At 40.9% G+C, this 11,571-nt stretch overlaps 2 protein-coding genes across 3 annotated transcripts; both read left to right on the forward strand.

Moving 5' to 3' along the window:
- The first annotated feature begins 337 nt into the window (after positions 1-337).
- LOC134198270 (collagen triple helix repeat-containing protein 1-like) lies at positions 338-5,056 on the forward strand. Of its 2 annotated transcripts, XM_062667634.1 has the most exons (4): positions 338-424; positions 1,090-1,242; positions 4,103-4,450; positions 4,515-5,056. In XM_062667634.1, exons 2-4 carry the CDS (start codon positions 1,129-1,131, stop codon positions 4,893-4,895), a joined length of 843 nt encoding a protein of 280 aa, XP_062523618.1. In that variant the 5' UTR covers positions 338-424; positions 1,090-1,128; the 3' UTR covers positions 4,896-5,056. The 2 variants fall into 2 exon arrangements, with proteins under 2 accessions (XP_062523618.1, XP_062523617.1); XM_062667633.1 differs by lacking the exon at positions 338-424 and having other exon boundaries at positions 1,020-1,242.
- A 3,474-nt stretch (positions 5,057-8,530) lies between these two features.
- LOC134198565 (collagen triple helix repeat-containing protein 1-like) lies at positions 8,531-11,499 on the forward strand. Its single transcript, XM_062667979.1, has 4 exons — positions 8,531-8,621; positions 9,259-9,405; positions 10,554-10,826; positions 10,885-11,499. The coding sequence occupies exons 2-4, from the start codon at positions 9,301-9,303 to the stop codon at positions 11,287-11,289; spliced, it is 783 nt and encodes a 260-aa protein (XP_062523963.1). The 5' UTR covers positions 8,531-8,621; positions 9,259-9,300; the 3' UTR covers positions 11,290-11,499.
- The last annotated feature ends 72 nt before the right edge of the window (positions 11,500-11,571 follow it).

Below are 11,571 nucleotides of genomic sequence, written 5' to 3' on the forward strand. Positions count from 1 at the left end.
TCTTTTGGTTAACAACAGTGTTCACCACCTTTGCAAAACTGGTAGGATATTAATATTTGATTTGAGAACTGCCACAAACCCTCCAATTATATATACGCAAATCATGCAAAAACACTTGTATTAATTAATTGAACAAGCACTAACCCAACTATGTCAACAGGCAGCAGAAACACTATATAAAGGCACACGACCTTCGCACAGTATGATCATGCATATGCATCCAATACCACACAGCTTGAACGCAGACATCTAACCGCTTTTTACACAGGTTTTGCTTATCCATACACTAATATCATCCATGCTGATCCAGCCGTTCATTCCAGTTCACCAGGTGGATCGAACAAAAGCATCAGAATCTCTCTATCGAACCGTTCGACTTTCTAGCTCCAACATCTCCTAGAGAGTCCACAACAAATAGTACAAGGTAAGTGCACTGTAGTGTCCCATTGGTAGACACTATTTGCAGTATCCGGTTGCACAGCATTGCGCCGTTGTTACCACAGAGTAAGCATGATATCCAGGCCGTACAGGCTGCGTATGTAGAACCGCACAGAAAGGCGGGCAGAACGTTCAAGATCACGCAAGCAGTTTTTTCGATTGCCTTGGCTTCTTCAAATCTGCAAGACTACCGGCTTACCTTGCATTTGATGGCAAAAACTAGGTTTGTAACTAAGATGGCAGCCACGAGAAGCAAGAAACCTGACTTGTCCTATACTATATTACAGAGAAGCATCCTACCTACACTGTATTTTGTAAAAACCTGTGTTGACAAGCTGTCTCTGGAATGGAAGGTACAGAAACAGCCTCCAGGTCGAGACGACTGAAACACAGTCACAGCATTCTGTGTACGTACTGTGAGTCATATGCATTGTACTGACCTGCAGGTCCCGCTGAAGTGTTAGCATACAGCAACAAAGCATGCATGACCAAAAACAGCAATTAACTTTATTAATTTCCACGCAGGTAGTGCTTCCATGTGCACTGATCAGACACATTCATTGCTCACAACATCTAGGCTTGCTGCAGACAGTTTCAGTCCTGGACTTTCCGTCAGTGACCTGGAGACTTCCTTGCCTTGTCTGTGCACAGGTCTATCAAAGGAATCAAATCGACGCAAAATACGTTGCAATGAAATTCACACTCTTCTTCATCTCAGCTTTGGCTTTCCTCTGCCTCTCATCATCAGAATTCCTTTCTTGGGAAAATATCCAGGACTATGTCACTACGGAACCTCCACCAAAGGTAACTATTCTAAAAATTTGTTTGATCAAGAGTAGTGCAATAATGGTTATTACACTGCCGTTGTATTATCATTACCGTATAAACTATTGCATATAAAATTAATCATAATTACTTGAACTACTTAGTCTTAGCAGATGTAGGTAGCAGTCAACTAACATGCTGAAATCATATTGAATAGAAATGCATTACCTGCATTGCTTTGTTGTAGTCAAGATGTGTATATCAGCAGTGTTTGAAAATCGCAAAATTTTCTACTCGCCAAAGTAAAGCCTTGGAGTCCTAATGCGTGCATAAATTAGTATTATATTAATATATTTTAGTAATTGGTATAATTACAATAAAAGTAAGTAAATTCGTGTTGAAACTTGTAAAAATTATATTGTTTGTTTTGAGAAATTATATGATACAAAATAAATATTAGCAAAACTATGATAGCTACACACTGCCCCTTGCATAACAAAATCTGCTGTAATTACTAGACTATACTTATGTGTATTACAGATCGACGTTGTTTTAAAACAAAACAAGTGCATTACATTTATCGTCGCGCTCGTCATCATTCTTGATTCTTTGTTGTAGATGAGTTTTCTTGCCATAAGGTGCAATATAAAGACAATACTCAACTTTCCCAAATTTTGACCAAATAGAAATTAATAGCCTATTTAGGATCAAAGGTCGTTACATTTAGAACTGACCATGGCATTCACATCTCCATCAAGATCTATTAGACTGACCTAACCTAACCATGCTTAATAAAAGCTCTATACCACCGTTTTATATAAATTCGTGTACACCTACAATGTAAATGATCATCTTAGATTCTTGAGCCATACTGTAAAATCCATGTGCATGTGGACTGCATACATGTAGCTGTTTGCAAGCTCTGGCGTGCTGTTGACCTCAGGAGTATATTCAGACTAGATTGAATTTGCAACCAACATTGGGCTATGAAACTATCGACTCCCTTACATCTCCCTGCATATTGTAAGCAACTAGATGGTTTATGAAAGGCAGCTGTACAACATGATCATGATATTGCATGGAAGAAGTAAACCTAGAGGTGAATTTGAACTTATCATAACACAGACAGATAGGTAATAGCATTTCGGCCTACATGACAAGAGTGTGGTACACTGACTCAGAAAACATCACTAAGCATGTCTGGTTTCACAAGGAAGATTTGCTGGTTTGCAGTCACATTCTTTGTCTACTCTTCCATCGCAGAATTACCATACTAATTTTTAGTTGGAATGAATACCTTCAGTCATCTATTTGCGGTGGCATTTTAGTTGTACCCACAAGTTTAAATAAGATTGCGATTTGAGCAGCTGTTCTATGTAACTATCCTTTCCTGTATACAACACATGATTCTGACAGCCAACATGCGGTTTTCAATACTTATGTACACAATTAGTCCTACAGGAAACGTAACTCAACACCTTCTGACTACAATTCGGAACATGCTACGCCTGACGGAAGCAACTTGAAAGTGGAGCGGCCTAGCGCGTTATAGAGTGTGGCTTAGCGCACGCTAGGGGTGGGCTGGCTGGGCATGTACAGGTGCAACAACGAGTACTGCTTAAACCACGCTGGCTGAAAAGCTCGATTGGAAACTTGCTTCTTTCCAAACTCACGTTTGGGGAATTGGAAGTTGAATGGCTGATGGGGTACTTCACTAATAGGAAGTAGCTCACATTCGACGCTCGATCGCAACAAAGTAGACAACGACATGACACATCCGTGAGTAGTGAGCATGCACATAGTGTGCTGTCACAGAGGTCGGGAAATATAGTCAAGCCCGGATCCAGATGGGGATTCAGGGGGTTTCAACCCCCTCTTTTCCAATAGGCGTGGTTCAATAATTTCATATAATTTCATTACAAATAAGAAAAATAGTAATGCTATAAATAACTGCTACCAGGTCAACCCCCTCTTTCAAAAATTCCTGGATCCAGGCCTGTATAGTCCAGGTAACGAAAGAGAAGTTGTAGGAGACTTCAAAACAGTCACCAAATTAGTAGAGCCGCAATCTGGTAGATGACCAAATATATTATTTTATTTAATCAGCTGTACCTTTAGACCGGAGGTATGCAGCAATCGTTCGCTGGCTGAAGTCAAGTTTTCAATAAATGCAGTGGCCATGGCCGCTGCTGCCTCTGCGGCTCCGCTGGCCTTGCTACCCGCTTCTCTGGCAAGTGGACAGCTACTATCTACTCGCAGACTTTGATTTGGACTCGCCATCGGCGAGTAGGCAAGTGGGAATTTTGAACACTGCGTGTTGTAAACACACATGAGCAAACGTGCATGCGCACAGGGGCACACACACACACACACACACACACACACACACACACATACACACACACACACACACACACACACACACACACACACACACACACACACACACACACACTTCACATCAAAATAACCGCATTGACTAAACCAAACTCCAAGTTAATTTTAGTCAATGCCACTTTCTTTAAATTATACAAATCAGTAGCTCATAATTAATCAGTCCTGTGTGACTCTGCACAACAAAAAAGTACAATGCCAACTCACAAAAAGATGGCTCTAACTGTTATTAGTATCCAAATCCAATGCCACTGAGTTAGAGCTAAAGCTAATAGTAATCTGTGATTACTGTCATGACCGAGGTAGATGCTGCCATACACACTCAACACTAGCTAAATATTTAAAATCAGTGATTTGTATTGTTGAACACGGAGGCAATCAACACAAAAATTCTGATAATTCAATGTACTCTACTTTTTCTAGTACCCTCGTAGCAAAACTGAAAAACTCAAGAGTGAGACTCTAAACAGTTGGTGTCATAAGGCAATCTTATCTTTTTCTTTAGAAACAACCGTATCAGTCACCAGATTGCAAATGTGTTGGAGAGCCTGGGGGAAAAGGAGAGCTAGGTTCAAAAGGAGAGCGAGGACCAAAGGGAGAGTTAGGAGCAAATGGAATGCCAGGAGCAAATGGAATGCCAGGAGCAAATGGAAAGACAGGACTAAAGGGAGAGCCTGGAAGAGATGGAAGACATGGTCAGAACGGAAGACTAGGAAGCAGACATGTTGTAAAAGGTGCACGAGGTGAGAAAGGAGAGACAGGTTCACCAGGAGTCACACCAATTCCACAGCAACTAAACTGGAAGCAGTGTGCTCAAAGTATTGGCTCAGACAAAAAAGCAGGAACATTACTCGTAAGAAAAGAAACTACTCATAATGCAGTTAATTAACAATATTTATCAAATCGATTGAATGTAGCACTGTTTCTTCAAAAAATACGAAGATAAAACATCACTACGTGTAGAATTTGGAGGAACTATACGAACAATGCTTAACACCTTGAAGAAAAAACAAAGTGTCGTTTGTGCTCGATGGTACTTTACATTCAATGGTGAAGAATGCCAACCACCAATTGATGGTGTTGTGTTTGAGGGTCAGATAGGCAATTCACATTATCCTCACCAAATCGGCGGGTTTTGTCAAAAAACTGCAAGTAACAAACATCTTAAAACTGGCACAGTTCACATTGAATTTCGCATTGGGCATTGCCATCATAGACGACCAGAAGGCATCCCATATCTTGGCTTGGATTCTGTTTCACGAATAATAATCATTGAAATGCCACCACCTCAGGAGTAAAGCCGAGCTATGAACTCTTGCAGAACTGATGATATTAACTGATGTTGCTCTAGCTACACACAGCAATAAGTAGTTGCTAGATGTGTACGTCACTTTGCTGTAGAATGTGTGCTGCGCTTCTTGCTGATTACTCAGAAAGCAAAGGCTGTTGCAAATACAAATACGAGCAAAACTCTATGTACTAGTCTATGTACAATTGCAACCTACGTAAACATTGATAATGGATTGTGGGAGCAACAAACAGTGTCATAACCTGTCAAGATCAAGTCAACCCCGTTTCAGTTCAATGACAAGCAAGAGCAAGATCAGCCCTGTTAGGGAAAATTACGGTATTAAAACCACATATGCAAGTATGTATGCACTTACTGTCTTCGTGTTCCAAAGAAACAGTGACAAACTGCAGTCCCTTTCAACACAACTACTGTCTGTTCCCCATAAGTGTGAACTTTGAAAATTATCAATATCTCCGCTGCTTATGGACTTTCGCGATGATGTCGGTATCGCTAGAAACCGCTAGGTCTGGCATTTATGTCTATCAAATTATCTAAGCCCTTCCTACAAACAAAATGAAAGAATATTACTCGTGCATATCAAAGACAAATGGGTGGAGCAATGGTTATTATCCAATTGTCTTGCAAGACCAACAGATCAGCAACTGGAACCATTAGGATAATTGGTGTAACATGGTCCAACTGGAGCAGCTCGTAGTGCTTTAATGAGCACACCTGATGTGACCTCTACTTCATTACTCACTTCTGAGTTCACACTTACGGGGAATAGACAGTAGCTACAACACAGGACAGTACACAAAAGATCTACAATTTTAATCAAGGCTAATTGTACAAATCTCGGATATCGTTGTTATTCCGCTTCGAGTAAGTGGCAGCTAATTGCCTTGATAATTACCTTGGCAAAGCTGCAATTCGCCTCGGAGTAGTAACAACGGTATCCTTGACGTGTCCATATGATAACTAGTAATTGTAGGGCTTGAGCAAAAATTATCAGACTCAACTACTGATAAAAGTGTCTAGGCAACACTTAAAAAACAAGCCTACTACGCACCTGACTGTTAGCCTCGACCTCCCAGACCCGTGTAGCGCCGATTCAGGGCCGATTTTTGAATCGGTGCTACACGAGTCTGGGAGTAACTTACCTATCAAGCGTGCATGACCTTCAGGCTCAATTTAGACCACAGTTTGTCAATTTCTACTATAAATCAATAAATCATCATGCGTAGATCATCCAGCACGTATTTTTCACTGTACTTGTTGACTTTTATAATATCTGGAGCCACAGTACTTTAGATTGGGTCACAATTTGCCCCATCACCATGTAAACGCAACCCTGACTGACAGACATGAACAAACCTTTCATATGTCTCTTCCCAAAGAAAGCCTCTATAGCAAGACTCCACTTTTGTTCCGTTTCTGCCCGGACTTTCTTCGTTTCGCTGCCGAAATTGTCACGGAATCCAGCTGACGGATTCAGTCATGCTCAACAGCAAACCCGTATGTTCCTTGCAAACCCAGAGACACTGCGCAGTACGTTTACATACGGTGTGTATACTTGAGCGGGCAAATGCGGTAAGACCAGACTGTAAAGAAGGGTTGATCGAAACCCATTAGTGAAAGAACCTCTGTCTAGATTTGACACTGAGATGCTTTGACAAAAATCAGATGACATGCAACACGTACGTGCCTGCATGTGGCGTACGCTCTCTGTCTGATAGCGCGCGCGCACACACACACACACACACACACACACACACACACACACACACACACACACACACACAAACACACACACACACACACACACACACACACACACACACACACACACAGACACACACAGACACACACAGACACAGACACACACACACACACACACACACACACACACACACACACACACACACACACACACACACACACACACACACACACACACACACACACACACACACACACACACACACACACACACTATCGTCCAGAACACTAGCCCATAAAATCTGCCTGCGCACGATCCGGCGGAAGGTATACGGTCTAGCGAGCATACATCTGCAAAACTTGGTGATTAAATTCTAAGAACTATAATGTTGTCTAATTTATTAGAGGAATACAGAATTTCTCGGTTGCATGGGCAGGCTCGTTGCCAGCTATAAAGTCGTTGCTACAACGGTAGTACAATACAAACTATCTGTCTTTTCCTTGTGTACATGCAAGTTTCAAGTCTTACCACTATTCAATTTTTGCTTAGTGTTTACGACCTAAGACCATTAATTATTAACAAATAAAGTGAGAAGTACAGTCAGACTTAATTAGCCAAGAAGATGCAATTACAAAACATTTTTGTCTCTTACCAACTCTGTATGTAACGTAAAGTGTCAATATCAAAAGAAAAAGATTGAACATCAACTTCAATTTACTGTATGGGCATAGTCGGGTACGCAATATGAGCCAGTTACAGCGCTTGTACAGGTCACGTGGAGGTAGAATATACCGATAATCCACCCGCTATCGTAGCAACAGAATATACGCTTGGTATATTTTAGAGTAAACATCAGGCTCGAATACAGTACACTTATTGCCATTTAGTCTATTAGCGTATCTTTCCTTATACAAACTTTCACAAGCCATTAGCTATCAAACGTAACACAACACACTTAGGGCAGTCACATAACATCTATTACATGTACTAATTACGTCAGCAAGGTTACAAGCACAATCAAGTTATTTATTGCTTGTTGTCCATGTAGAATGTAACGCTGCAATTTGAAAAGTGGAAGCGGAGTGTGGGTGTTGCTGCTTCACATGACCTGTCCCATTCAGTGGCATTGCTGTGGTTGTTCTCCTTGTCATCCTTGTCGTCACCCGACCACGCCCATACAAGAAATTACATAGCACGTGGGTATGTGGTGTTAATGGCCTTATCGACACCTCGGCCTTAATGCTTATCAACTCGATAATCCCGTGAGAATAAATGCCATAAACACCAGCTACCCATGGAATAACTAATACTAAAGCCAAAAACCACCTCTTGAATTGTAATTTACCCCAACTAAGTTTGAGTACACGGACCATCTGCCATCTGCTCAACATAAAGCCTATTTCATTGCATGTTATCTAGAGACGAGTATACACTTTACCTATGCACACCAGCGTAAGAAGCGAGGGGATGGGGCTGAAGCCACCTCGCTTCGAGAAATAATTGAAAATTTCTGTGCCAGTGACTTTTGCAAATCTGTTTGCGGTCTGGTAAGCGAGGTAGTTTTTGCTTACTCGAGTAACATCCACGGTACAGCCCCCCCCCCCCCCCTCTCCCCGCTCGTGAACATCTCACTACGCCACTGTATGTAGTATGCTGGAAACGGTCGCGCCACAAATTTCAAGTAAACCTCTGGGAACCAATCGAGGAAAGTCGCTGATTTAGACTGGCATGTTCTAGCAGTTTCCTGCATGGATCACACTACACTCCGGCCTCACCTCAATTGCTATGCACTATATCGTTTCAAATTAAAAAAAACAGTGTCTTCTTACAATGCATATAAATTTACACCGAGGAGCAAATGATATAGGCACGGTGTGCCTTATAATACCGCTGAATGACGCATTCTCTTGTCTCAGTGACGAGCCCTCTAGTCAGTTGATGCGCTTAGAAACCAAGCATCAGAAGCCGCGAGAACAACTAAGTTTCCTCCCTAGAACCGTCAACAAGTACGCGGTAAGTCTATAATGATGCATGATGGCTTGAAATACATGCATGTGGTAGGTATAGGATGGTTTACTTCTGTACAACATTTCACATTGCAAACGAACGGCTTGTAGAGTGAGCGTGTTAGAGAAAAGTTGTTGTACGAATAGAGCCTGGCAAAATCGTTTTAGCGTCGTGAGCAGACCGTCCACGCAATCTGTTTACTTCTGTTTTTGCATGGGTGTCCAATACAAGACCGACGGTATTCTATGTCAACAGAAAAAGGTCTAAGTTCCTACAGCAGAAAGCTCTAGAATGCTCGTATTGAGAAGTATCGCAGCTGAGGGCAAATTGATGATCACAGCAAGAGGTCGATGCACTAGGTAAACTTAAACTAACACACGTCGCCAACGTGATGCCGTCACTGCCACATGCAGATGCAACGAGATGCTGAGATCCTACCTTGATCTAACTCGTACACATGTATATCTATCACATTGACTCTAGACACAGAATCACAGAACGACACGGGCGTCTAGTGTATGTCTGCCTTTGCACGTCAGCTGTTATCTTAGTAGTGTAGTGTCACTTTGTTGACTACATGTATTTTAATATTAATTAATATTAACACTTCAAGTTAATACTTCTATAAACATTTTTTGTTCAGATATTTGTCAACTAAACTCTCAACAGTTGACAAGTTGCAACTATGAAATCTGCTCTCTTCGTTTATGCTTTAATGCTTTCCTGGCTAACCTCATTATCGGTCGCTAAGGAGCCAGCAACAAGTCCAAAGTTAGAATATGACTACCAGGTAAATTCATTACCATTTGGCAATTTACCTAAACTTTAAATTTTTAAACTAAATAGCAATTCATATAGAAATAACGTAGTATTAAATAAAAAACAACAAACTACCTCATGTCTATCCAGTAAACTTTTGTTGTTTTGCCTTGTTCTTTTATTACGGTAAAATCTAAATCTTTAGCACTAATTAAACAAATTGATTTTGATTGTCATTTACATAACAACACTTAAATCAAATAAAATCTAAATAATTATTTAAACATTAAGTAGCTCTAATCTCTTTTCCACAGCTTGATTTTGCCAATTTAGCGTTTGCAGGCGTGGTCATAAATTGTGGACTGTAAATACGTGTAAGGACCAAAGCTGTATACACTTTCCCTTTTCCAGTCTTGATCTGCCACTGATTCTACCGCATCAGTCAATTAAAAGTCCAAAAACATTGGGCGAGTACATAAGATTGGGCTTGTGACGTAGCATTGTGAAGTTAAGCCCCATCATTTCAAGAGGTCACGCTATGCCCCTGAGCGTGGTATTAGTATGTATTGATCCATAGAACAGGCAACTCATATAAAAACACGCATGCACACTGCCTATTTGAATGACGTTGATGCTCCCACATGCACACATGTACACGTATACGTATGAGCGCGCGCGCCTACACACACAGACACACACGCACACACACACATACATAGACTCACAGACACACAGACACAGACACACAGACACAGACACACAGACACACACACACACAGACACACAGACACACAGACACACAGACACACACAGACACACACACACACACACACACACACACACACACACACACACACACACACACACACACACACACACACACACACACACACACACACACACACACACCCTTAATCTAATATATAAATATATTGCTACTTTTGTTATCCGTATAAAAGTAGAAAAATGATAGTCATTCACAATTACTTACTACGTACAAAAATACAATGAAAACGCAAGATTTACGAGCCTATGTAAGTTTATACACCGGTGCACATGCTACTGTCAAATTCAATAATCTTAAACATTTTTAATTGATATTGTAATAAAATATCAGTCTTTCAACAATTTGAGTTAGTATCATTAACTGAACCATGCATGTTGTCATTTTTTCTATAGACATCACGAATGTGCGAATGTGCTGCAGAAAGAGGAGACGCCGGAGGAATTGGGCCACCCGGAGAGAACGGAACATCCGGTACTGATGGGCTTGATGGACGCGATGGAATGAAGGGTTTAAAAGGCGAAGAGGGTGGAAAAGGGAAGAGGGGCAGGAATGGTGTCGCACCAGCAACTCTATCTATACTTAAGCAGCTCATAAACTGGAAGCAATGTGTTCACACTGGACGTATTAGTGCTACAGACAATCACCTAAGAAAAGAATCACTCCTGGTAAGAAATGCATCAGCAAGTATTGACAATACTATGTTAACCTGACATAATGTTTTAGAGCTGTTCGTTCAGAAAAAATCATGCTACTTCATCACTACACGTAGAATTTGGAGGAACTTTACGAACAAAGCTCAGCAAATATGGCAATCTGAAAAGTAATTGTGGTTGTGCTCGATGGTACTTTACATTTGATGGACTCGAATGCATTTCACCCATTGATGGCGTCGTGTTTGAGGACTCTATTGTCGATTCATATTATCCGCACCAAGTTGGTGGAATATGCCAAAAGAAGAAGGATAACAATGACATTAAAAACGGTGAAGTTACAGTTGCATTTCACATTGGACAATGCTATCTTTCTGTACCAGTAGGCATCCCTTTGGTTGGCTTGGATTCTAGATCTGTTGCACGAATAACAATCATCGAAATGCTACCTACTAATGATTCAGAGGATTCAAGTTAGACTGCCAACTCTTGTGCGACTGATAACTTTGTTTTAGTTACAAACTGCAACTAGGCGTATGCATAGATACTACTGTATACGACATATTTAGCTGCATGTATGTCGTGTTTGCTGCTGAGCTGTTACTGTAAGCTTATGAAAGATACTTGTCGCTGATTACTCAAATAAGCAAAGGTTGTTAATTAATTACGAATATGAATGCAGTCAAACCTCCACAACTAGTTATCTCGCAGCATATGCTTGTTGCCAATAGCATTTCTTTCATTTGCAGTTCTAGAGTGT

Source organism: Corticium candelabrum, chromosome 2 (genome assembly GCF_963422355.1).
Source record: "Corticium candelabrum chromosome 2, ooCorCand1.1, whole genome shotgun sequence".
Classification (NCBI taxonomy): Eukaryota; Metazoa; Porifera; class Homoscleromorpha; order Homosclerophorida; family Plakinidae; genus Corticium; species Corticium candelabrum.

What these genes read in the sequence shown, in the direction of transcription:
- LOC134198270 (XM_062667634.1), top strand. Translation starts at nt 1,129, where the DNA reads ATGAAATTCACACTCTTCTTCATCTCAGCTTTGGCTTTCCTCTGCCTC. An exon ending in CTACGGAACCTCCACCAAAG is followed by an intron (nt 1,243 to 4,102) that starts GTAACTATTCTA and finishes CTTTTTCTTTAG; the next exon opens with AAACAACCGTATCAGTCACC. An exon ending in AAAAAGCAGGAACATTACTC is followed by an intron (nt 4,451 to 4,514) that starts GTAAGAAAAGAA and finishes GATTGAATGTAG; the next exon opens with CACTGTTTCTTCAAAAAATA.
- LOC134198565 (XM_062667979.1), top strand. Translation starts at nt 9,301, where the DNA reads ATGAAATCTGCTCTCTTCGTTTATGCTTTAATGCTTTCCTGGCTAACC. An exon ending in AGTTAGAATATGACTACCAG is followed by an intron (nt 9,406 to 10,553) that starts GTAAATTCATTA and finishes TTTTTTCTATAG; the next exon opens with ACATCACGAATGTGCGAATG. An exon ending in TAAGAAAAGAATCACTCCTG is followed by an intron (nt 10,827 to 10,884) that starts GTAAGAAATGCA and finishes ATAATGTTTTAG; the next exon opens with AGCTGTTCGTTCAGAAAAAA.